The 27,283-nt window shown below is 37.0% G+C and overlaps 1 protein-coding gene across 1 annotated transcript; it reads right to left on the reverse strand.

Moving 5' to 3' along the window:
• Positions 1–59: 59 nt before the first annotated feature.
• Positions 60–25,935, reverse strand: LOC135638770 (uncharacterized). The gene is made up of 31 exons (XM_065152154.1): positions 25,720–25,935; positions 25,507–25,629; positions 25,186–25,343; positions 23,627–23,671; positions 23,291–23,369; positions 23,131–23,204; positions 22,590–22,696; positions 21,187–21,366; positions 18,598–18,801; positions 18,260–18,467; positions 18,072–18,146; positions 17,637–17,983; positions 17,358–17,550; positions 17,020–17,269; positions 16,608–16,944; positions 15,923–16,103; positions 15,679–15,819; positions 15,306–15,567; positions 14,755–15,216; positions 13,774–14,231; positions 10,481–10,617; positions 10,092–10,273; positions 9,540–9,968; positions 9,337–9,462; positions 9,189–9,254; positions 7,129–8,933; positions 6,774–7,053; positions 3,170–3,403; positions 1,740–2,279; positions 1,472–1,604; positions 60–510 (listed from the first exon to the last, which is right to left on the reverse strand). The coding sequence occupies exons 1-31, from the start codon at positions 25,783–25,785 to the stop codon at positions 254–256; spliced, it is 8,139 nt and encodes a 2,712-aa protein (XP_065008226.1). The 5' UTR covers positions 25,786–25,935; the 3' UTR covers positions 60–253.
• Positions 25,936–27,283: the final 1,348 nt, after the last annotated feature.

Below are 27,283 nucleotides of genomic sequence, written 5' to 3' on the forward strand. Positions count from 1 at the left end.
CAAACCTGTTGCTTTCTATCCATCACTGAAAACAATATAGTCGGCGACAGACAAAAACAAGACAACCAAGAAAAATAATCATATTTAACTCAACATATATATGGCCCTACAAAATTGTCACTCTGAATCAATTGAGAACCTCCAGCATTTCGCCAGAAGCTGCAAATGAATGGAGAAGAAAACTGACGACATAGTACACACTTCTTCAGCTCACCAGGACGAAAGCTCCAACACGAAGATGGGCCATCACTACCTACCTTATTCCTCTTCCCATCTTCATTGACATGATCTTCCTCTTCTTGTGGGCTCGGTGTTTGGCACTGATTCGCAGCTTCCTCTTGGCATGGCGCATGGGGTTGATGACAGCAAGGAGCTTCTGCTCCTGTCTTCTCTTGTCCCTCTTCTGCTTGACGTTCTTCCTAACCCGATTGTAAACCTGCACAAAGCTATCAACCCCCAGCACATCCCTGAGGCTGTCACGGACCTCTTCGGCTAACTGTTTGATTTCACCTGTGACAATATAAAGCACAAAATAGTTCAGATGCCTTCACAAAAGAAAGCCAAGAGAAACAATCAAGTTCCTATTAATCCCACAAAAGTAGTGTACTATTCATCAGTTGGGTCCAAAACTACATCGTTTTGGTTACAGAGATACGATTACAGACGTCACATGAAGCATACACAAGAGTTTGGCCCAAGAAGATCATTTTTGAACCCTATCATTTTGGAGTTAACATCACCGTAGAAATGTAGAAGAGCCAATCTCAAAGTTCATGCAAATTTTGATTATGCAGCTACCGCGCCGATGCAGAATAGTATGCAGCGTAAGCAACAGAAGTGACAAAACAAAGATTCAAAAGAATCTTTGAAAGCAAGATTCTTGCAAACTATATCTTAAGCAACCGAGTTCAGCCAGTTTCTTCAAGCCATTAATAAGCAGAAGATTTAAGTGAAAGTCTATTGTTTAGAAAACAACCTATGTAGTGGTTGCTGATTTCTAGTGAACAATTGTTCCTTTTTTACTCAATGTTGTTGCCTCAGAGTCATAATCGGTATTATACCATAGTCTCTGTGGTACAAAATGCTACAATGCACTGAAATATGACTCCTGAGAAGTATAAGTTTGCCAAGCACAGATGGAAAAACATTGATCTGCAATTAGCTCCATTAAGACAATTTCCCTCCATATCATGTTATCTATTGTTTTAGTTCCCAAAACTTATTCCTTCAGCATGGTAGCATGATTTTTGAGAAAAACAAGGAAAAATGTTTAAAATGACCTATAATGAATGAATTATAGGTCTACTGTCTCAGAAACATATACGCTAAGCATTATAGAAGTTGAGATTTGCTAAGTTACAGCAAAATTGGCAATATAGTAAAGACAAACGAACTCCAAATACTTTCCATTATGGATAATATTATTAACCACCTGCACAACGGCATTCAATTGAGTAAAATATAAACTCACCACTGATGACCTTCCCCGCAAATCCTTCACATACTTTATAGAGCGGAACCAACATGTGGATAGCGTAAGAACGGGAACCTTCAGAACCAGTCTGTAATGAAATCATCTTGAAAGAATTGAAGGCAATCCGCATCTGCATACAAGATATCATCAAAAAGGTACAGATCAAGAATAGAGTAAATAGGCTTGCTACTCTAAATCCAAACAATACACTACGAGCACCAACAAGTCACAGAGCCCATTGGCAGTCAGACAAGTATGTACCCACCTGTACATCTTCCATGTGCATTGCAATTTTTCCCATCCTCTTGATCAGAGGTACAACAAGCAATGACTTGAAATCTTCACCATTGTCCTCATCAGCTTCATCACTTGTCCCAGAAAAATTACTTCTGACGGTGGTAGATAATAAGAATGAACTCTTTGCTTTTTTTGAACCAAGAAATTCAAAAGCCTCGAGGTAGACACCCTTCTCACTAGAATCAAGAGGCGACCAATAGTCATGGGGCACAAGTGAATTTATTAGTCTGGAGTGCAAACCACAGACTGAAAATACAAGATTCTGGGTTATGAGATTGCTCATTGTGTCATCAATTAGAGAAGTTTTCAGCTGATTCAAGCATGAAACAGCTACAGCAAAAAGTCTGCTTGGATTTACAAGAAAATAGCCTCCAGATTTCAGCTGTTGGTTATCGGTTTTACTGGCTTCTGTCACAGCAATGAAATAAGAGGCCACAAGGCGGCTGGAAATATTCCGGACCCAGATGTGTGGATGCAGCAGAAACTTGCATATAATCACCCATATTTCCTGAGATTTTTAAAAATTGATGTATGATTAAAAGAACAATAAATAGACTGCAACAGTGACAAAATAAGAGGAAAAGAACATCAGTTTATTTCACATCTAACTGCATTTTTGTTGTTTTTTCTTTCAGGAATCCATGCATATTCCTCAGACCCTCACTGAAGGCTTCATTATTTCTATGCTTCAATAAGTAGGTACATTTACATGTCAGTTTATCAAAACCTCATTTGCACCCATTAAATATTATGCACGATGTTGGCTACCTTGTTGAAGGGAAATCAAAAAGTGAGAGGGTGAGATATTAAAAAGTGAACGACACAGGCATACCATGTTGGCTGACCATAAAGGAAGACTTCACAGGGAAAATATATTTAGTTAATCAACATCTTCAATCTTACAGATTAAAAAAATTAATTTGGAGTAATACAAATGCTTCCATATTATTGAGCCACTAAGATTACCTCTTACAGGAAACATGAGAGAAGCATTTAGAAAAGGAAAGCTAACCAATTTACCAGCCATAAGCCTCCTACAAAATGTATTGAACAATATCACTCCATGACAACTCATGATACATTATAGTCATTTGTTCCAGACCATTTCTCATTCCTTCCCTCTATCTATTTATTGCCATCAATCCTCCACCATAACTCTAGCAAAATATCCAATTTTATGTCTTAGTTTCCCTCTAACTAAACCCTCTCGACTTCTATCTGCCTTGCTATACGACTTCAAACTGCTCAAACTGATGCCTGGTCTCGTTGGCGAGAGACCAGCAAGTGGTGACATGATTTTGTGATGAGAGAAAAATAGAACCAACGGAGCATTCCTGCATGTGTCTATCTCAGCCATTTAAATAAGTAAAAATGTTTTAGAGGGCAAAGTTCTCATACCTCAAGGTTCCTCTCAAAATATAACTCTGGGAAGTACTGCAGCATCTTTTCCAGCATAATAAGAGAATAGTAAGCCTCCTTCCATAGTGGAATTGCAGGTTCATTCATAATGTCAAGACCCTTATTGCTAGCAGCATGAATAGAAGCTTCCAGGATACCTTTTGCAACATGCAATATACTAGTTATATGTTCCCGAATATCTTTTGTCATAACTTCAACCAGCAAACCAAGAACCTGATAACCATATACAGTAAGAATTATAGGATCAGTAATATAGCTCACAGGAAAAAAAAGAAAAATCCTTCCCTCATTCTGGTAGCATACACATAAAAGAAAAGATTCCACCTATAATTATTTTCAAATTGAAGCGGAAAAATAGAAATTCATAATCTTGACAAGGAAGACAATTATTTGGTTTGTTCCATCAGAATGACAGAACCAAATTCAAATTCACCACTACGAAATAACATTATTGAAAATCTTCTTACCTGCTCCAAAAAGCCACACACACATCTGATGAAATCAGATCTGATCAGTTTTCTATCACAGTGGCCTATTCTTGTGGTCACTTTCTGCTGCAATCCTTTATTATATTTTAGGTTTAAGTTTAATCAAGTTGGCCTTGGGATGTTCAGGCTTGTGTGTAAGAGGCGTGTTTGATTTGGGGTGCAGCTATATATCTGTTAGAGTGATTCAGTTGGCCAGTTCTTGGTTAATTAAATCTAGGTATGTAAGATTTTTTTTTAATTTAGGAATACAATTTCATGTAGCTCAAACAGTAGCATAAATTGTTAGTTTGCCTTTTTTAATATTAGCTTCAGCACCAGGGCCCCGCTGTTGTCAGCAGGTATAAACTTTATTCAATTCTTTACTTTCTTGTTTATTAAGTGAACTGGAAGCTCACAGTTGAGTCGAGATTGCTTAGAAAGACTTCAAACTTCGTATAAGGAGAAGAGAGTTGAACTTTGTGCGATCAAATGTCTGATTCCAAGTGACAAAAGGTACGCATGCTTGCTATCATATTATATCTTCTTTTTCTCAAACAATTTATCCTTTATTCTCTATCACTTATTCAGCTCTAGTTATCATCTTCATATTATTAATGTTGACTTGCAAGCATGCTTTGCACTAAAAGCTATAATAGGACCATAGATCAGGGATTGCTGTACCGCCCGAAATGGTATGATTTGGACGGTATGTACCGGTACAGGCATGGACCGATACACGGACTACCCCATTTTGGGCTGTCTGCATTAAAATAATAAAAAAAATCAAAAAGTGGTGGACCCCAGACCATTTCAACGGTTAAAAAAAACATATTAGGGTTCTTGTCACGTACGAAGCTATGGCACTACCTCTTCGCCGCTGCAGCACACTTTGCTGTTGTGATGCTGTAGCGTCACCGCCTCTTCGCCGCTGTGATGCTACTGCTTCCCTTCGACACTGTCGCTGCTTCCCAGGTATCGCTGCACTTCTTCTCCTCCTTTTCTTTCTTCTTCTTCTTCTTCCTTTCTCCTTCCTCCTTTGTTCCTCCATTGAACCTTCCACTTAAACCTCTTTTTCCTCCTCGTCGAAACATCGGTACACACCGGTGTACCATGTGTCAGTACACCAGTATGACTCGGACCGGTAAGTCAAACCTTACTATAGATTATTGATATCTAAATAAGGTTACCTCAAGTATGAACAAGCAAAACCACCAGATCAGTGTACTAATATAAAATTTGGTATGACAGTGAAATAAGTCAATCTATGGCCCTCAAGTTTCCAATAAGAAAACCTCTCGAATAGTTCCAAAATGGATAATGTCGAGGAACTGAAAGAATACAGAGAGGAGTAAATTGCAGGATCTTTTCACCTTGAAGCTATCTTTCAGAAGATAATGACTTGTTAAAGCAGGTAATCACCACCTGAGGAATATTACAAGTAGCAGCAGGACAAATTCTGAGGCCAGTGGAGAACCTTAATATGGACAACTTAATATGGACAACTCGATTTGTGTTAATATGGACAAATTAGTGTAGATAAGCTGTCCTTTCATAAATCTAATCCGCATCATTCCTTTCCTGATTGCTGGAGTCCTAGAAGGTCTTGCAAATTAAAATAAACGATGAACTAGTTCAGATCATTACATAGAACTCTTATTATTTTCTCTTACAACCTAAGAAAACCTAATAAAAGTAAATATGTTTGATCAAGATATTATCAGACAGTGTTAAACAGGTCTTGGTTTAAAGTGAAAGAACGGCTACATAGTGTTTATCTACAGCAATACCTAGTAGTAACCTTCCAGTTGCTTAAGCTGCACAACTGTTTCGTCAAGATATTACCAGGCAGGGTTAAACCAATATTGTATTGAAGTCAGAGAAAGGCCAGGTAGTGTTTTTGTCCACCGACTCATCTTCTGTTCATTCGCCAACTCCTAATACTCCTCCAGTCGCTTAAGCTGCATAACTGTTTACCTATTCCATTACTGTTACTAGTTGTTGCTTCACTGCTTAAGGAGAAGCTTAGGCTATGCTTATCCACTCTACTTTATGAGGATGTAGATAATTATACATAATAGAACCCTGCATTTGCTTTGCACAGGCAGACGAGATTCTTAAACTTTGTTTCCAAACATTTAATAACTAGATTGTCAGCAAATTTACAACTACCTGGATCGAGATAAAAGATGGTCCTAGGCATTATCTTTTTAAATAATATATTAAAGGAGGATATAAAACGTTGGAGCATTTTCTCCTGCCGCAAGAAGGCATGCATACACTTGCCATCCAACATCTCAATTTCGGTCCAGATGCCCTTATAACTCAACTATAAGAACCTCTGATCAGCCTTGCACTTTTGAATTCATGGTTAAGTGACAGGTCATTCATTATTGCTGTCATCTATAACATGCAACTACATATATATGAAAACAGATTATTATTTAACATGATATCTTCATAAAATCTTAAAGTTTTTAATTCCAGAATCCGTTTTGTAGTTGCAATAAGAACATTTGCATTTACTTATGAACAAAGGATTGGCATGCACATCAGATAAACAGTGTTAAAGATGCAATTTCAGAAATATAGAAAACATTGAAGTTATTATGATTGTGCATGTAGGTTCTTTACAACTAAAAAGGAAATACTGATTTCAAAGTGTTCTTTTGATTTCGGGAGTAAGCAACATAATCTGATTCCAAAAACGAAAAGGCTTGGCTGAGCTGTGATCAGAACTGACACCACAATAAGGGCAACTTCATCTTTTTACAGTGTGCTAAACTTGCACAGACCAAATCGTTCAAAAAGGCGTTTCCATGACCAACTGAACCATCAGAATATGGAGTGTTTAAATCTCAGGCTTTGAGAGGAAAAATTGAATTTGTAGTTGTCATAATGCCATGTATGCCAAACAAGAAATCAAATATTTAAATTATTAGTACCAAAAAGAAAGTCACACATAATGATTACCAGAAGAATCTGTAGTACCATATATGAATACCATGAATGAATTTATGTACATAACAAGCAGTGTGTGTAATGACAACTCGAAAGCAACTAACAAACAAATATATGCCATGCACATGCAACCATAAGAAGGGTATCGAATTACATACCTCCGCAGAAGCACTCCATAAGTGCTGCTTTTCACCCATATACCATGACAAACTGTACCCCAAAATAGGACGTGCTGCATGTTGGCTCGTGCGACTTAACAGTACCTTTATCACTGTAGCAACCATGGCTCGCATTTTACTATCAGATTCGTTTGCTAGAGCCACCACCAAATGGAGGAAAAAGGATTGTGCCTGATTATCAACAACACTTTTGGGAAACTTGATCAAGATGGCATGCAACATCTCAAGCACAGCTTCTCTTCCGGATGAATGTTCATAGCTGCCAAACAATTAAGAATGAACAAGGAAAACTGAGAATATTATAAGGGTAAAAGAGAGCCAGTAATGTACTTGCCTTAAATTTGATAGTAAGAAATCCATATGTTGTTGCAGGCGCTTATCAGAAAGACGATAATCAAGTAGAAATTGCAACAGAACTTGGCTGCTCTTCTTGCGTATTGGTTCCGAATGACTTGTAACCATCAGTTCAGCAACTTGCATAACAATGTCATATATTTCATGGGCGACCAGCTTTCGATCAACTATTGACTTTAAAAGAGAGAGAGCAACAGGGGAAGGTTTAGTTTGAAGATCTATAAAAACTGGAAACTGAATTAGCATGTGCAGCTGATCTTTTGACAGTGAAATTCTAGTACTTCGTAGTAGCACTGTTAGCAGCTTTAGACAGGACTGCACCAACGGACTGCCAACATTTCCTGATTTTTTAGCAATTTCGAAAAGCAAAATCTTGATTTTATCAGCATGACCTTGAAGGGACGGCAAAGGAAGTCTCACCAATGGGGCAAGACATCTGAAAGAAGCTGCCAAAACACCTTCATATTTAGAACTCAAGCAGTCTCCCAGCAGCTTTATGAAGGGATCTAACATTGACAATAGTTGTTCATCTTCCTCCAACTTCATATTCTTCAAACGATTATGCAATAATCCAAGGGCAAATACAACAATCAGATGAGAATTATGTGGCCCCAGTTTGCAGTGACTTGAAGTATCCCTGTTTTGAGACCCATCATGAACAGGTTTCTTATTTATCCCATTAGTGGATATCTCGTTGCCATGAGATCCTTCTGGACTGATGCCATCCTCAACGAGCCCATAGACGAAAATAAAAAGCTCAGACAATTCAACAGAAGAATTGCATTCAATACCTAGAGCAATATGTTGCAGCATCATCTCAAGCCTCACCTTCATCTTTGGTGTGGTGTATTTCTGGAGCTGTGCCTTGATAGGTAAAAGCAACTTCATAGCATGTGTTCTGAATGTAATGCTCTGAGAAATCAATTTCAGAGTCTCAAATGACTTCCTCTTTCTTGTCTCTTTCATTTTTGAGGCAATCTTATCAACGTCTTTTTCCTCAGCAACATCTCCAAGAATATCATTCTCAGCCACAAAGAGTAGTTCATCCAAACAATAATCAAGTTTGCCAACAGCTGGATTAGAAAGAGTCTTCAATAATATAAAGTTGAGGGTATAACCTAAAACATGCAACTCATATCCTCTTTTTAGTATTGCTTGCAAAATCTTAACTACAAACTGCAGGTATTCCAGTCCAAGCTCCTTCACACAGGCAGCTAAGGCAGATCTTGCTTCATCCCGTATGCTTTCAAGACGATTCTTCAAAAAGGTGCAAATCTGATGAACTATGCTTGAAAGCTGTGATTCCATGATTTCCACTGGGAGCAGCTTTAGTACTTTGATGGCAGCAAGACTGACGTTAACATTGACCTTCTCGGTGTCTGAAGTCAGTAGCTTTTGAATCTGCATAAGGAGTATATTTTGCAAAAACTTTTGCACTTCAGAGACATCTGAGTGGGACTCAATTGAAGGCAATGCATTTGTGGACTTCACTTCAGTAGTTAGTTCAGTCCCGCCTTCCATGACTTCACTGAGATTCATGTGCGAGAAATGGAACATATCTAGGATGGCACATATCAAGCGCAACAGGATTTTTTGTTTGTCAGGCCTACGGATCATCTCTCTGAAGCATCTCATTAAAAAGCGACGGTAGGGTTCCCAATGCATATGACCTGAAATAGAAGCAAGTGTTTCCATACATGCATTTCTGATATCCTCTCCCTTTCCATCTTGAACATCAATCAACATATTGAAAAACAGTGGAAGAAAGACTTTGAGGATAACATCCTGCAATTCAAAGAGAGTCAAGAAATTTAAACAAAACTGACAAGAGTTGCTGATGGTCTACATGACAGATGAGGTATTAAGGCAACTACTTCAGAATCACACTAGGAAAAAGACACCTTAAAAGAAGACTAGAAAAATCAATGTTTAGATATACTAATAGTACAATACAATAGAAATTATTATTTGCAACTCGTAGTTTTTGCTATGCAGTAAAAATAAAAATAGTATACTCTAAAACTTTTTTCTGATCATCACCTCCGTTAGGTTCCCTGCACCAAGGACATTTCTAAAACGTGACAGTGCCCTTCTTCTCCTATGGATCTGCATAAGAGAGTGCAAATGAAAATCAGAAACTAATAAGTTATCTTATCACATATTAGCATCAGGCCATCAAGAAGGTTACCTGCAAGTGAAGAATATTATTAAAAAAATCTACTTCAGGATCCTCACTGCACAGAGGTCTAAATGAATTCAGAGATGGCAATCCCTGAAAATGATAAACCATATCACGTAGCACAGCAATCCATTCCTAAGAGCACAGATACAAATTAGTTAGACACCAACGTGAACAGAGAAAAGACAAATACAAGTTTACAGTATACACACTTTCTGGACGGAAATGTCTTTGGTCATAGCATCCCCTATATTCTTCAGAAATGTTTTATTCACTATCTGCTTGATGCAGGATTTTGTCCAAGTAATTACAGTATCTTCTTTTTTCACAATTAGATTTGTAGTGTCTTCATGTGATCCATCATTGAACAACATCTCTGCAGAATTGCTCTCACTGTTGTTCAAAACCGATGCAGAAAAATGAATGAATGAAAGCAATGCCCTAGATGCACTTTGTCGAAAGATCAGTTCATCAGATGCCATGTCATATACACAATGTGATAATATCAACAACGCATGCTCCACTTTCAGCTTAGCAAACAACTCTGGCCTTGCTGTCTCATAAGCATTGACTCTTGTGTCATAATCAAGCTCACCAATTTCTGACAAAGAAACTGCATTCAACCCATGCAAAAGCCTGGCCTGGAATCAAGACCAAGAAAAAGGCATCAAAGCAATGAGCCACATGAATGTTATAAGAGCTTTAGCTCATTCATGAACAAAAGACCAAGTATAAAAATAAGACATGTGAGCAGTGATCATTACCACAAAGGCTAATGAAGGATCAATTAACACAAGTCTATTCAGAATATCGCAGATGCATAACCGCAATTCCAATCCAGCAGAAACTAGCAAGGGGTGGATGGCCTCTAGAATTTTGCCAGATGATTCAGACCCCACAACCGGCAGGATCCCTTTGAGAACATGTAAACCTTCCAAGGCCTCATCTAATTGAACAAGCAAATACAGACAATTTTAATCAAAGACCATAACTGATGGTTTTTTAAAAGATATGTAAAAAGTATAGTTGGATTCCACCACCAAACAACATTACATACCACAAGGGCAATTATTTACACATTCGAATTATATATTTTTCAATCTAGTCTAAGGATAATCATATAGAACACGGAAGCTGCATATATATAACGTACCAGGACTGCTGTCTTTCTTTTTAAATAAAGGCATAAGTATGTCCACGAATTGCTCAGCTATGGTAGGGTCAGTGATATATCTCACCAAAAGTTTAAATATTCTCAATTCTGAAGTTCCGGGCCATGTGGTACATTTCCTATCATTGTCACAAGGTAACACAAGTAAATAGAGAATCCAAAAGTAAATTTCCAACATTAAGAGCGTAAAAATTCAAATAAAATTCCATCAAATAGATTTCTGCCTGAGCAAATTCTTCTGAAAATGTATGAGCCTTGTCAAAACCTCAAGGCTCAAACATACCTCCATAAAGGAACAGAAAGTATGTTCTTGCATAAGAGGTTAGTCCTTAAATAAAAGCAACTCATTAGCAAACCTCCTTTGCCAGTAGATGACATCCCATTAATGAAGTATGGTGGTATTACCTTGATCTAATCATAAGCTCGAATGAAAAGGCAACATAGAAAATGGAGTCTATGTGAAAAAGAATACAAACAACAACTAACAGTTGAACATATAGCAACATAAGCTTTCAACTTGAGAAAAAGATATGAAACAATTTACTATACTCTGATCTCTTCATCAGCAGTGACATTTGTTATCTCAAAAGGTGAGCTGACAAGGTACCATATTTCTGTATTATGGCAAAAGTGCCATATTTCTGTATTATTAGATCCAAAAGTAGTCACGTGCAAAATGGACAATAAACATGGAAGACTACAAACCAAGAAATATTAGAGGCCAAAACATACACTATCCTTTGGATCAACTTAAACAAGCACCACACCAGTCTAACCTAGCCTAATGGGTCCACAAACCAAGTCCAAGTTAGGTAATCCTAAATGTTGATTTGCGCTGTGTTAGGACTGGTTTCCTTAACGTTCAGTTAGGCCAAACTGATTTTTTAATGGATCCTATTCAATCATTTTAACGCATGGGTCTAGTTCAAGATGGCCAAACTTGACTCCTTTAGTTAGGACAAACTGATCTTTTAAAGGATCCTACTCAATCATTTTAATGCATGTGTCTAGTTCAAGACAGCCAACTTGACTCCTTGTGGTAGTAGCAAGATTTTAAACTTCCCAGAACAGGGACATGCTGCTAACGTGGCTCGCATTTCTGACAACTTGGCATGGGGTTTGTGGCCACCAGCATGAACTCCAATACAATGGCAGCAAGAACAACACAAAACTTGTAACAAGCCAAAGACCATGGTGGAAGATCATGAGAAATAATCTTTTAATCACCACAATTGAAAATTCATTAGTTTTTGTTACAGTTTAATGATTGATTTCATTTCTAAGTTGGATCAACCTAATTAAGAGTCTTTAAAAAAGATTCAATTCAAATCAATAGTTTTTTGGACAAATACCAGAACTTAATGCAGGTATTCTAAGAACTCAGCGTAAAGGTAAAACCAAGCATTCGAATCTCGCAACTAAGCGGACAGGACGAGGAGCACGACGGCGAGGAAGACGAGGCTGCGACACTCGTAGGATGGAGAAGGCATGAAGGAGAAGAGAGTTCGACGTGGCGGGACATGAAGAAGCGCTCCGTTTGGGCGGAACGCGGTAGGGGGAGGGTCCTCGCTTTGTCGGGTGGAACATTGTAGGGGGCGAGTCCTCACTCCGTCGGGCGAAACGCAGTAGGGAGCGGAGGGATCGTGGCCGCTGTGGTCGGGGAGGTCACAGTCAACGGCGAAAGAAGGGATCCTGGTCCAGGTTGGACTACTGCTTCCCCCTTCTCGCTCTTGCCGTCATCTTGGTCTTCTTCCTCACGGCGACGACAGCGGGGGAGCGGGAGATGAGCTCACCCTGGGCTGGATCCCCACCGAATCCGACTGTCATGGGAGCATTGCAGAGTGCCTCACAAGGGATGAGTTTAAGCTAGGGACGAAGGCGTCTCGTCGCATCCTCACTCGCTTCGCCATCACCCCCTTTCCGTCTCTCGAGATGGAAAGGGGGTGATGGTTTCTTCTTCTTTTAAGAAGAAACCATTCTCGCCCGCATGCGAGATGATTTCTTCTTAAAAGAAGGGTGTACCGCTCGGTATGCCGTACCGTACCATACCAAGCAAAGCTTAGTACACCGGTATGATACAAAATTAAAAACCTTGGGTAAAACCATAAAAACTCATTTGAAATTTGAATTTCAGAATAGATACAATGAAAGTCACCATAGAGTTATCTAGCTATGTTGCTTTTTGATCATTGGATTTAGGCTCCTAGCATTATAAAACAAAATTCACCAAGTGCTATGTTGGTCACCTGCCAATAAGGACAGGAGCTAAGTTTAGACTATCGATAAAAACAATTATGTATCTCTTAAGATAGCCAAATGTCTAACTACCTAAATAATTATCTGCATGAATGGATTATGCCTCTACCACCCAGCCAACCCACAACCAAGTGAACAAGCATGGCAGAATCAGCACAAAACAAGATGTTGCCCAGTTTGGCTCTAGTCTAAATTTGTCAAATGATGACAAATAGTGTGTGAAAAATGTCTATCTATCATCTTAATATCTTCAGCATAAGTACCACTTCCCCATCTCTAAATCTGTGAACAACTGTGTCCTCCCTCACTGAAGACATTATCTCGTGTCACACAGGTCAAAATGTCAAGAATCATCCGTATTTCAGTATGCCCAAATATCATGATCTCCATTCTCCAAGATACCAATCAGCATGTGTTGTGTGACCTCTCCTCTTCCTAAATGTCTGCCTTCATTTTGCAGAAGGAACAAGATGTGAATGTTACTTTGACCTTTAAAAAGAAAGTAGGACAAAGAACCTTGCAGACAACAGACCTAAAACCAGAAACAAGGATAATCAAACACTCCGTGAAAGTAACTACACCAGCAACATCTGAATTATGGGTCAATTCTTCAAAAATAAATTATAAAATAAAACAAAACAAAAAAGGCACAAAAATAGAAGCAAAATTTTCAAGAGAAAGCTAATAATGCAAGCATACCACAAAATCAAAAGTGGAAATCTTCCGAGGTACCGCATTCACCTAGTACTATCCCATCTAAACAGAAGGCAGTATAAGCTTGACATCATAAATTGTAAATATTTTTTTAATATTGGGTTTACAACATAAGTGGGATGAATCTCCATCTAGTTTCTTCATAGTAACATTTTGAATATCCTTGTTCAGATTTATGGCGTAACTAGGAAGAACAAAACCTAATAAATGTGAAAGTGAAGAAGTGTAACTGCTGGAAAGAAAAAGTTGTTTCTGAACAAATTATGTTATAAACTAGTTGAATAAAAATTAATAGTAGTAATTACCGGTGAACTTTTCGTGACTGCAAAAGCAAATGGAAACTCTGAATGAGTACATCTAGATGAGGCACCAAAATTCCTTTTGGAGAATCATTCTCTTGATGATCCTCACTGTTATCCAAATTCAACAAATTTTCAATAAAACTGAGTACAGAAGATATGATGGCATCCGATGCAGTCCTCACGGTTAACATTGAAAAAATTGTAGGGACGAGATTTGCCTCCTTATCTAATAATGGAACGAGCACATGGCTTCTGCTCATTGCAACAAAGCACGAAAGAAGTGAGCTTGGCTTTTCACTGCTGGAACCCTCATGTTTAAAGCTGTCTATTAATGGCTTTACAGAACTAAAGAAGACGTTCCAGAAATCTGATCCAAAATCATGACTCCCGTACTTGTTAAGAACAAAAGAAATGACCTTTAAGCATAAGGACCGCAAATCCTTGAATTGTTTGGCAGTGATCTGTATAAAAAACATCAAGTTCCATAATAAGGTAAACATTTTAATTTAGCATGTAGGCATACAAGAGTAGTGGACAGTTGCATCAGTGAATAAATGCAGACACTACTAACCAAAAGCATGCTAATTGGAAATGAGTCAAATATCAGAATATCAAAAGGCAGATATTTCACGACATTAACAAGATGCTGCCAACAAGGAGGAAAAGAAGAGGTATGGAGATGCAGCACAAAGATCTACGAAAACATACTAAAATATGAAAATTTAACCCAAAAAGAAAACAAAAACTAAGCATCATATAACTCTAAGAAGCAAGGTAAAAAATTTCCTCACTAGAAAAAGACAATTGCCCTACAACATCCAACTATTCTCCAGTATTTATTTTCCATAGATAAGAGTTTAATATTAATTACTCAAGTGATTGACCAAAACATCCTTATCAATGAGCCAAAAGATTCAAAAGTTTCATAATTCAGTAAGAAGTACAGATTATCTACCAAAAGAACAAATATAAGAAAGTTCATACCAAAAGAGAATCTGTTGCTTCAGTCCTCATCTCATGGTCTGGGAAGTTACCAGATAAACTCTCTGCAATATTAACAGCTCTATTTCTGTTTTCACTTGCAAGATTCAACATGCAGTTCTCCAGTATCCAAACAACAATCATCATTAGTGGATTGAGATATGGCTTGATGCGTGACTCATCAAAAGTTCTTAGAATTTCTTCAACGACATGCACGAAACCATTTTTTTTTTTCCATGAAACATTAGTTACCTCAATTGAGGTTGAACATTTGATAAGGATGGATGACTGAGATCCACCTATCAACCCTCCAGATGGCTCATCATTCAAAGAATCAAAGAGTTCATTTGTAAGATGCCTCGGAATTAATGGCTTTAGAAGTAAAGAAAAAAAAAGCTGAAGCTCCTCAACTTCAAGCTGTGCCAAGAAACAAAGAACTGCCCTTCTGTGACTTACACCTGTATGCTGCAAACATGAATCACAGAGAACAGACCAACTAAACAATCAGCATGTTACGACAAATTAATCATAATTAGTATGTTAAGAAATTTAACCTTCCGTGAACCAAGTGTCTTTAGCTTCCTAACTTTTGGTGTTAACAATCTTATTATTATAGGAATAAGGTGATGCCTGTGTCCTTCTTGAATGCACTCTGACTCTTCTGAAACAGCCCATGTAGTAAGTTCGTTGCGGATGTTCTTTGACAAGATCAAATTCTTAAGATGTTCATCGTATGAGACCAAAAAGTCATTCTTCCAATTCAACAAGCAATCCAGAACTTTTAACTGTATGTTGGGATCGACTTCGTCAAGAAGCCTAAGATAACCAGTAACACAAATTTTTTTAATATGTTAACATATGTTGTAGAAAGTAGAAACTATAGGAAATGGCATACAGTACTAATTGTACATGTTGGTTATGACCGACCTTTTAACTAGAACTTCCTTGAGAACTGGACTGCAGTATAAAGATCGAGCATTACGCATTTGTACCAGTAAGTTCAGCCACTCTTTGAGAATCATCTTCCAATCCATTCCTTTGCAAGCATGATCAGTATATGATTCAACACTGTGATAAACAGAAAATACAGCAAATAACTATTAAGTATTAACAATGACAGGTTGATCAGTACAGTCAAACTATCATAAACATTGTTTTATAAAAAAGATACCTGAAACAATCATCACCACTATAACCCAGAAATTTGAAGAACAATGGTATAAGTTGTCGAGAGCGAGATTCAGCAATCTCAGGGATCTTTTGAAGTGATTGAAGTAACAGTGTTGTTACCATCATGGAAGGCGTGCAATCAAATTCAGGAACAAGAAATAATTTGAAGCAGTCAATCAGATCTGACAAAAAAATGCAAATTTAGATATTGTTCAGTATGGGATATTTGAGGGGTTCTTAACTTCTATCCCAAACCAAATTGCACCATGAGGAACTATCTGATATCCATAGCCACAGTTAATGCAACAGAAAGAAACATTTCCAGATATTTGTCAGGCAGTGGCTCATAAACCAAGAACAAAATTTATGCAGTGAAACAAAAAAGAAAATGAATGAATGAAATTTCTGTAAAGTCACTTTCTTCTAAATTTCCTTTAGTAATTTAAGAACATGAAATTCCACCCATGCAAGCAAAAAGTGCAACTCTGAGATCTCACAACCTGGTTCAGGACTCCATCAATTTAAGATATAAAAAAACTCAAGCAAAAACTATCCAGAATTAAAAGATCTAACAAGGTTTCTAAGCTTAAATTATTCACTTCACAATTCAAATAATATAATATAATATAAAATCCAATGATTCCCAATAAGATATCTAACATACACATACAGGATAGATGTCATACCTTTTGGTTGAGAACTTCCAGAATTAAGTTTCACCAAGTGATTGCCAGAGCATAAAAATTTGGACTGACAGCTATCAAGGTAATGAACAAAGCTATTCCAAGCAAGCTCCTTATGTCTGCCTATCAAAATAGTGAGGCAATCTAATGCTGGCTCCCATATATGGCTAAACCGATTATGTAAGATTCCAATAATTCCATTTAAGAGAAGAGGAATATAAATATCATTAATCCTTCCTGAAGATAGACTCATTTGTAACTTGGAAAGAAGTATAACTATTTTCCGACTTGTGGAGATAGAAAGAGGAGTCATCTCAACAGAAAGGAGAAGCTCAATAACCTGGTTTAGGACAATAACAAAAGTCAGCAGAACATACAAAAGACTGGAAAATTTTACTTAAATAAAGGAACATACATCAATGCACTGGGAGGCTACAACGCTTGCTTCAGATTCTTCAGTTTTTAATTTCTTATGAGGACGCACATCACTTGTGAGCAGAGTTTGATCTAATGGTGCATAATGGGACAATATTCTCAAAGTGGATACCCGAACTGCCTTATTCGGAAGACTCAAATTATCTGCAAACGAAGTCACAGAGTCTATAACATCCTGAACATCAAACTCTTGAAATACATTCCAACTGGAAGCTCCCTCAGCCTTGGACCTATACTTAGAATTGTGAGTTTTAGAATAATGACATGCAATAGTCAGAAGAAACTAAGCTAAAAATATGGAGAAAGAGAAAAAAATACCTAAAGACAGAATCCGAATATTCAGCAACTGCAGACAATACTTGGAGAGATGATTTGTGTCTCTTTGCAAGATGCAAAAATATGCTTGTTTCTGAAGGTCCAAGCTTCTTGACTAGTAGTAGTTTATGAAAAGAACTCAATGCAGCACCAATAATACTCTGCCAAGTGGACTTTGGAAAACTTGCATTTTTTTCTGCAGACAACGATAGAAGGGAATCATCTCGAAAGAGTTTTCATCATAATAATTGTCAAGCATTAGATGAAGCAACTAATCCTTACCTATCTCAGTTTCCAGAAGTTGATCAATAGTAACAATGAGATCTTTTATGAGCACCAAACTATCCTGTGAATATGGTAAATAAGGATAGCAACTAACAACTCCCCATAGGATAGCCATCTCCATTTCAGAAACTTGCTCATTTAATTGATCACTGTTTCCTGTGTTATCATGTAATAACTTGATCCAGTATATGATGATCTCATTTGAAAATTTGCACAACTTAAGAACCTTGTCTTCAGATACTCCTACAACATCACAAATTTGTTGTTTCCTTTGTTTTTCAAAGAATGCCATCATAAAAAAAAGAGCTTCTTCAGGAGAAACTTCAACTAAATCACCCATGACACTGCAATGACAAATGAAAACATCATTTCTCATGTACTTCTCCAGTAGATTGGTATTTGGAAATAGAGAGAAAAAAAGTAATATAGTACCTTAATATATGGCTTCTAAATACATGCACTATCTCAGGATCTTTCAGGATAAACCCCCTTAAAAATTCCAGTAGCCTGAAAACCAAAAAATTGGTCTATCAAGAAATAATAATCGAACATGCAATAGTATACAAAATAATAAACCAAAAAACATATTCCAAGCAATGATAATAGTCTGCAACAATTACCTTGAACTTTTCAACTTGAATGCAGGAGCATACAGCAGCAAGATGCTAGACATATCAACAGAAATAAGCGGAACATCTAGAAGGCAGAGCATCAATTCCAGTACTCTACTAAGAACTTTAGATGGTAGGTCTTCCATTTCTACACTAATGGAAGGCACAACAAATGATTGTATGAGTGAGCTAACAAGATCAAGTATCTTTTGTCTATCTGCACAAAAATAAAGAATACAGTTATGGTAGCAGATTCACACAAAATAAGAAAAGCAACAGAAAATAACTAGTGAAAAATGATTAAATGCCTAGTAAGGAGTCATAATTATAAGAAGGCCGCATCTCACCATACACTTTGCTCCCATCAATATTGCAAACAGCAAATGTAAGAAGAGACAATAAATGATTCAGGTGTTCCAAGTCACCATCACTGATGCAGTTCGATATTTCTTTGATCAAAGAGTGGAATATCACTTTCAGTTCTTCAGGGTTGATCTCATTGCATAACCGACGGATAATGCCTATTGTAACCTGAAGAAGAGCATCCTGACCTGCAGAAAAGCCTTTTTAGTGTTTCTATCAGGTAACTAATAGTGATAGCAACAACCATAATGATGATGATGAACTATGGAAAACTCAATTTTCCATTTATTGTCCTCTTTTGATGTACATAACTACATATTGGTATCCCAATAATCCCCAAATGAGGAAAATGTTGAAAATAATAATTGGGCCATCAATCACTAGAAAGTTATCTCAACCAGGGATTTGGTTCGCTCCATCTGATAAATACCAGCCAGAATTTAACGGTCAGGATGTGAATCAGGATGTAGACCACCCCTTTCGGGCAGTCCTGATCCCCCTCTCCCTCCCAAGCCACATCCGCCCCAAAACACCAACTCTCTTCTCCCCCTCCATTTTTTGATCTACCCCTGGATGGAAGTCGTGAGACCCTAATTGCATCTCTCCTAGCCTTAGCTCATCGCTTGCCCATCTGTTGCCTCACCGCCTAGTAGATGTCTAGTATTCGAAACTTCGAACTTCAATATTAAGCACTTCATTTTTTAAAAAATGGATGATCCAGGGGCAGAAACACATCAAGTATTCCCTCCTCTGACTTTGGCTACCACCGTCTAGCCACAGCCACAGTGAACTCTAGTCCAATCTCCCTTGCCTCGCCTTTTTATCCTTCAAGATGGATTTCCAAGGCAATTGTGTAGTAAGCCAGTATTACTACACAAAATAAAAAGTGTGCAACAATTATTGATATAGATATAACATGTGTCATCAATAACTTTACACATTCGATACACCTCTCGAACTGTTTCATATAACTTATTAAGTAGGTAGGTTAAATCAGTCATACTGTATGATGCCCAAATGACTTTGTAGGCTGCGAAATATGTGCTACAAGTTGTGGGGATGTTGGCGTACAAGGTGATGGCACCATGAGAGAGTAAAACAACTGAAAATATGGGCAACCTACTAATGACAGGCTTAATTTGTGGTGGACCCACGACCAAGCCCCTTTGATACTACTCACAACAGAGTAGGTTAACATGTCATAATAATTTGAGCCCTTCATGTGGGGCACATGGGAGGTTTCTCATGTCTACCAACATGGAGGTTTCATCCAGTTATTATCACACTGGAACTCCAAAGAAGATATAAAGATATACATAGATTTAGTGGCGACCTACCTAGGATGTCAGCAGTGATTTAAAAAGGCGCTCGGGCGAGACGAGGCGAGGCCCGAGTGCCTCGCTTCATTTCCAAGCGACGCGCTTCAAAGAAGCGCCGCCTGGGCGCACACCCGAGCCCAGGCGCCGGGCGCTTCGGGCGAGCGCCTGGGTTGAACCAGGCGACCGAACCAGCGTTTGAGGTCTGGTTCGGTCTCCGGTGCTTTAATTGGTTCAATCGAACTAACTAAAGCACTGATATCAGCGTGACTTCCCTAACCCTAACCCTTCTCTTTCGATAGTATACTGTTAACAGTATACTATATACCGTTAACTGTATACTAGTAATAGTATTTATATTTATTATATTAATTTAATAGCATATTTTTATTTAAAAATTTAAATAATTATATTTATTAATTATATTTTATATTTTAGCGCCTCACTTCGCTCGGGCGAGCGCCTAGCATCTCGGGCGTTTTTGGACCTTGGCGTCTTTTGACGCTTAGCGCTTTTTAAGATGTCAGTAATTCGAGGGAGGACATTTATGGTGCCTAATGAGGAGGTCTAGAATTTCAGCTAGAAAAGGTAAAATGATTGGTGGATATGGACATGAGAAGCACTAACAGCTTGGGGTTAAGAAGTTTGAGCCAATTGGCTAGATCATTTTCATACAAGTACCAACAGATCATGAAATGGAAACTAATCAGAAGCAATCCTACCAGCCATTTATTGTGTTAGTGACATCTTCTCTATTCTGTATTGAACCCATGAGTAAAAACTATGGCCATCCTTAATTGGCAAGTCCAATTAGGATGTCATTTATGATGTGTAAGACTGCTAGAGAAACCTAAGATACATCTAAGTGAACACCAGCTCAATTGGGGACTGGGTTCCCAGCATTCATGACATTAGCACATTGGGCGCATGAAGCACCTGGTACCCACTACACTAAAAAAGATCATGCTAGTCCAACAAATCCTGACTAAGACATCAAGGATTTGAATGGCAGAGACCAAGATGGCATATAAGAGAAAAAAATGAAAATATGAATTTATATTATACTATTAACTTAATTATGCTAAATCATGATGCTCAACATAAACTGCATGTACTATTAAGTCATTATATCACTTAATCTGTTACCATAATCAAATATTAGCTCTTCTATCAGATAAACAATAATGAAAACATTTCAGCAACATATGGAGCAGAAATAAAAAAAGAGAGTTAATAACATATACAAAAGAAACTTGCCTTCAGGATATTTTTCACCAAGACTAAAAATGGACTTGTCCATCAAGAGGTGCCATACTGTTTCAGCTTTTGAGTGAAGCATTGATGGAGCCCCCCGCATCACATGCCACAGCAAAGCAGTAACTCCTGTTCTCCTCATAGATGAACTTTTTGCAACTTCCATTATAACCTTGCTAACACCTGTAGCATCAGTGATCATTCCTTTTGTTTCCGTTTGAAAAAATCAACAGAGATATACAAATCTGAATGTCCACAAGCCAAGACAAACTATTACTTCTTAAGTAACAATCACACAAAAATGACAGGCTGACTAAACAATCACATATTAGAATTTTCATCACCCACACAAGCACACACCCAGTGGCAACAGGTAAAGGGGCAAAAAAGATCTAGTACAGTTTGTAGCATCAGGCAAGCTTTGTTAGTAAATTTTCATCTAAGAAGCATATACCAGTGCTCGAATATTACTTGACATGAACAAATCAAACTCATTAAGCGTGGATATGACCATAATAATTTAAATGTAGTACATCACAAAATTTTGTTCATTTCACAATCAAACATGTAATAAAGCTTATGAAAAGAATATCAAGTAAAACAAAGAAGCATCTCTACATGCTATCAAAGATGTTACTGAAAACATAACATGTAGAAGGCAGCTAGAACTATTTAGAAATAAGTAAGATAAAACTCTTAGTTTGATTTGCATTTGATTCTCAATAAAGATGACTTCAAAAATTTCCAAAATCGTGTATAACTAATCCATCACCAAATATGATAAATAAAGTACACCTAATAAGTATTTGTAAAGTATCTCAAGTACTCAATTATTTTAATAGTTACAAAAAAAGATAATTCAGGAAGTATCTGTCATATCTGATATGTAGTGGTTAATTATGAACACAGATTCTGATACAAGTCCCGAAACCATATTGAAGTCTATGTATGCCATGGAATTTTTTACATCACAAAAGTCCATCACAAAGCTAGCAGAATCTATTATGCAACAGTTTGAGTTAGTCTGCTCCAAACAGATACATAAATCAATCATGATGAGCAAGGCAAGCAGTATAATATTTGCATGATTCTCTTAAAGCAACTTTGTGAATAAGTAAATTTTCAAACCATTGATAATATGATAATGCAAACAGAAGCAATTAACCAATAACAAAACATCTATTATCCTTGTTTTACTATTTTTACTAACAACAGATCAGAATTCGGCATTGTTCTCTGTGCTAAAATAATTCTGGTACTCAGTGCAATTATGAGCAACACAGCAAAATAACTCTAAGGCCAAGATACAACAGGCTGTTCAAATCTTCAGACATTTGTGTGTTGAACAGATATGAACAATCAAATCATCTATCACCCTAACAAAGAAGTATGGCAAAATATTGTACCTTTCCACAGCTGGACTTTGCATGCATTCCTCAGCAAGAATGAAACAGCCTCAGCCATAAATTCTTGGATATAATCTTTTGGGAAATATCTTAAGTGGATTGTCATCCTTTTATCAACAAAACCAAACAACAATATTTAGTAACTTGTAATCCATAAAATATGGATAAAGACTAACTTCATCAAAGATGCCTCCACACATTAACTGTGCACTCTTTAAATCCCATGTAAAACAGAACTACAATATGAGGTGCCTTCGTAATGAATCATTATTTGTGTGACAACAAGAAGGAAACACACACAGACACCGGCATGGATTCCAATGTCATGTTCAAAGCTCTTGATCATATAAATGTCTCAAGCAGCACAAGCCACAAGGATGCAGTCCTTCCTTTATATGGAACATCGACACATGAACATGTACATCACGCCAATTCCGCATCAGCATAGTACAACATGAGTAGCATGACATTGCAAGGAGAGTGTGGACAATTTCTATAAAATTATATTGAAGTATGGGATAAATTATTCTGAGATACTTACTTGAGAACATAAACAACATCCTTCACAAGATACTTCTGCATATACATCATGATATATGACCAAGATGTAAAGACCTGAAACCAAAGTAACCTTACAAATTCAGCTATAATTTCGAGCAATAATAGCAAAGAAGTTAAAAGTCTGAATATTACATAATGACCTGTTCTAAGATTTCAGGATCATGATCGCCGCCATTTCTAAGAAGATCTACTAAAGCATTTGTAAGCCTTTGCAAAAAACTGCAGAAAATTTAACATTTGTAAGCAGTGGACAGAAAACATAAGTAGAAGCACAACCAATTTTATTCATAAAACTCATCTTTTAGTTTATTTTGCTTGATGACATTATCACATATAAGAAAAGAAGAAATATGTAAATGACCGCAGATTTTTACATAAAAAAGTCAAGATTAAAATCATAGAAGGAACGAAAGCACAAGAAGAGAAAAACCAGAAAAAACATTTTGTAATATCAGGAACCAACAAAGAGGACTTACGGTAGAAACTCATCTAGTAAATCTCTGGACAATGCTGAGATTAACCTGCATGTCAAAAATAGCTTATAAGAAAATAGATAGAATGTTGTCTAATTGAATGAACATCAAACAAGTAGATAATCAACAGATCTCTTATAACAGCCTTCAGCCCTGCAGAGTAGAAGTTCTATTATTTCCTTGTTGAATGCTATTCTTAAAGCAACCAGTACAATAGATGTTATCATGGAACTGCTAATATTGGACCCAGCGTTCATCTCATAAAGGGTTGATATTTCAGTCCACACAGCTATAAGATATCATGATGCAGACAGATCATGAAAGGAAAGGGCACATAGATTAATACATGTCTCATATGCAGCACAATATATAAGTAGTCCTTACCGAATTGCACATTTTAGCATGACAATAACTACAAATATGCAGTAAAAACATACCAATCTGCATTTCATGAAAGCAGACAAGAAAATCTATCACAGACATGCATCCACATGTCCAAATCAACAAATAGATGGACAAACTGATGATACAAGGACTCCAGTGAGAAGAATAAAAAAAACCAGCAATATAATACTTACATTGTAAAATGTGAAACCCAAAATTAATTACATAAGAAGCCTGGAATAAAAAAAATCCACTACTAATATCGTTACAAAACTTGGAATCGAAAAGGCGTAACTAAAGAGTCTTACAAGAATCTGACTCATGGAATTATGGATGCTTATCCGAATGATTTTTGGATGAAGAGATAAGAATCCATGTAACGTAATGTCAGTAAGGTGCATGATAGTGGAGAACATATTACCAACTTCATCAAGAGACTTCACAAGGAGAAAATAATTAGGAAAGGAGAAAGATGGTGACAGTTACCAGCCAAGTTATCTGGTATCACAATAAGAATCTTCTAAATAAAAATCATAAGTTGTTTTTCTTTATTTTACAAGCATTTTATGATACAACCTCTTGTTCAAAGGCCTTACTCCTTCAACTGCACCGAGTTGAGATATTCTAGCAGAATGACACCACCATGTTTAATTCTCTTCAGTTTCATAGTATCTTCTAGAAATTCTCTCTCTTATTTTTTTCACCTTTCAAATCCACACCAAGATTCTACACGACTACAAGTGCTGATGGGCAAACCTATAATATCGCAACACAAATCTATATGGTTTACTTGACTCTTTTCAGTAGTTCTCCAACAGTGACTAGCAGTCGCTTAAAATATCTCAATTTTCTCAGAGGAAGTCCAAATACAATAATGACTATTAACAAGTTGGAGAGGAAACAATGTTCGGCAGGTGAATGTCATTTGTCAACCACTAGAATTGCAGTTTAACCAACTCTTGTTAATATTTGTGTTTTCATAACAAGAACTGAGGACGAGTCACACCAAAGAGCATCTACATAGTATAAGAATTAGCTTCTAATGTCAACACAACAAAGTAAATAATCCCAGAGGTTTCATGTTCTGAAATATAAAACATTCAAAGAATCGATTTAAGGATAAAGAACGAAACATAAGTATAAAGAAAAAAAGGTAGCAAATAGTGAACACCACATACATTAGGATTGGTTCGAGTGATAATCTTGCTTTCACATGCAATCTATCAAGAAGCTCTGACATTATAATTTCCTTGTGCAGTATGACCTGCGGGAGCGTCTGAACCAACGGCATCATCTTTTCATAAAACGAGATGAAGTCCTCCGCCGTATTCAATTCCTGTAATAGAAAAAAATAAAAACAAATAAAAATCGGAATTGTTCAATTCCAGTCACGTAAAGGAGCAATCTTGTGCGGCCAGCTTCCATCCACGACTAATCGTAGACGCACAAATTATACAGAAACGACAGCGAGAATGGAGGGGGTAGAGAGGCACACATACCCTCCAGTAAACGAGACTCTCTCGTAGGAAGGAGGAGCCAGCAGAGGGCTGAGCCTTCACGGGGTCCAGACTACGGTACACGTTGATATCGATCTCCTCCACCCGCTGGGAGAAGCTTTTGAACTACAAGGAAAGGGCAGAATTATAGAGATTCCAGCACCGAATCTCCAGTGAGAAAAGAGGAGTGAAATTAGGGTTTGCGAGGAAGCTTACGACGAAGCGCCGACGGCCGGAGGAGGTGTTGAGTGACTTGACGGCGTGCGACTGCGAGGTCGCCATTGTAGAAGGACGGCAAGGGCCGCAGCGCTGCTTCTCTCCCGCTGTGTCGAGGGCGGAAGAGAGAGACGTGAAGACGCCGAGGGTTTTCAAGGGTTTTGAGTCTTTGGGGCGGTTGGCTCGGCGCCGTCTTTGAGCTGCGCGTTTAGCCGCGCGCCTGCTGCCTGTAATAATAATATTATTAATTAATTGATCACGATATATATATATATATATATATAGCTTATGAGCCCACGGAGTGGTATTTGGGCCGGATTGGAATTGGTGGCCCACATCGTTTTGGGCCACATGATTGTGTGTCAGATATGGTATCCATTCTAATTTAGTATTAAGAAATAATTTTAGTTTCATGTTTTTAAAAATATTAAACTAAATGATATACAAAATACTCATACATGAATTCAAACCTGAATTTTGTCACTTATTTAACAATATACTCACCAATCGGATGTCTCAATGGAGACATTTTAATTTCATGTTTAACATTAAAAAGAAATGAATCATTAGAAAGAATAACTAGATGATAAATTAAAAGAAAATACTAAAATTAGGTTTGTTAAAAAATAATAATTCGATATCTACTTAGAGTTCCTTTTCTTCTTTTTTTGCTTGATGTTTAAGCCATGGATCTAATTTGACCTGATTTTAGAATCCAAATATATAATCATGTCGGATCAATAATAATTATTATTGATACTCTTGTAATATAAGGTTTACGCTTGTTAATCGACTCGAGCACAATGCAAGATAGAAACATGTTGAATGATTCGAGCTTACTCCATTTTTCTCATCACGGATATGAAATCGTTTATGATGATATGTTTCTAAGAGTCCAAAATTCATTGGATTAATTTCAAATGTATTATTACCTAAATCATGCTTCACACACACAGGGGTTGAGTTGCCTCATAGTACTATGTTGGGCCTATCACTTATTTTAGATCCAAACATTTCAATGTGCTAGTAATTCATAGTATATTATGTATGAGAAATAGCACCAATATGAGTTATAATTTGATTTTGGACTATATTTAGTCATGTGGGATGCAGTAGGAAAATCGATTTGTTTTATAGAATAAAGATAATTTAAAGTAATTTTAAGGGTAATTCAATCTTTTCATACTCAAAATAATTTGATTAGTGAACCGAACTAATTAGAGGTTCTATTACCTCATATGTAAATCATATTAAAGTTGATGTGTGAATCAAATCAAAATAATTGATGTAAATCAATTAAATATAAAGATATTTTATATATATTAAAAAATAAATAATGTAGACGAGATTTGATGCAATTGTTAAGTTAGATAGCACATTATCACTCAAAATACTTTATATAATATATATATATATGGTGATTTTAAAAAAATATTTTGAGTATTTTTCAGATAGTTATTTATATTTTAATTTTTCTCAAACTTATCCCTAATTCGAAAACAATCTAAATTGCCCCTCGCTAACACTTTTTAATCACTCTCTTTCATTGATGCCTTCTCCTATA

The sequence above is a fragment of the Musa acuminata genome, chromosome BXJ3-5 (genome assembly GCF_036884655.1).
Source record: "Musa acuminata AAA Group cultivar baxijiao chromosome BXJ3-5, Cavendish_Baxijiao_AAA, whole genome shotgun sequence".
Lineage (NCBI taxonomy): Eukaryota > Viridiplantae > Streptophyta > Magnoliopsida > Zingiberales > Musaceae > Musa > Musa acuminata.

Excerpts from the sequence above, each read along its gene's own strand:
- LOC135638770 (XM_065152154.1), bottom strand. The coding sequence starts at position 25,785 with ATGGCGACCTCGCAGTCGCACGCCGTCAAGTCACTCAACACCTCCTCC. Across the intron at positions 23,205-23,290 it reads ATCCTGAAATCTTAGAACAG|GTCTTTACATCTTGGTCATA; the intron begins GTCATTATGTAA and ends CTTTGGTTTCAG. Across the intron at positions 14,232-14,754 it reads AAGCAACAGATTCTCTTTTG|ATCACTGCCAAACAATTCAA; the intron begins GTATGAACTTTC and ends TTTTTTATACAG.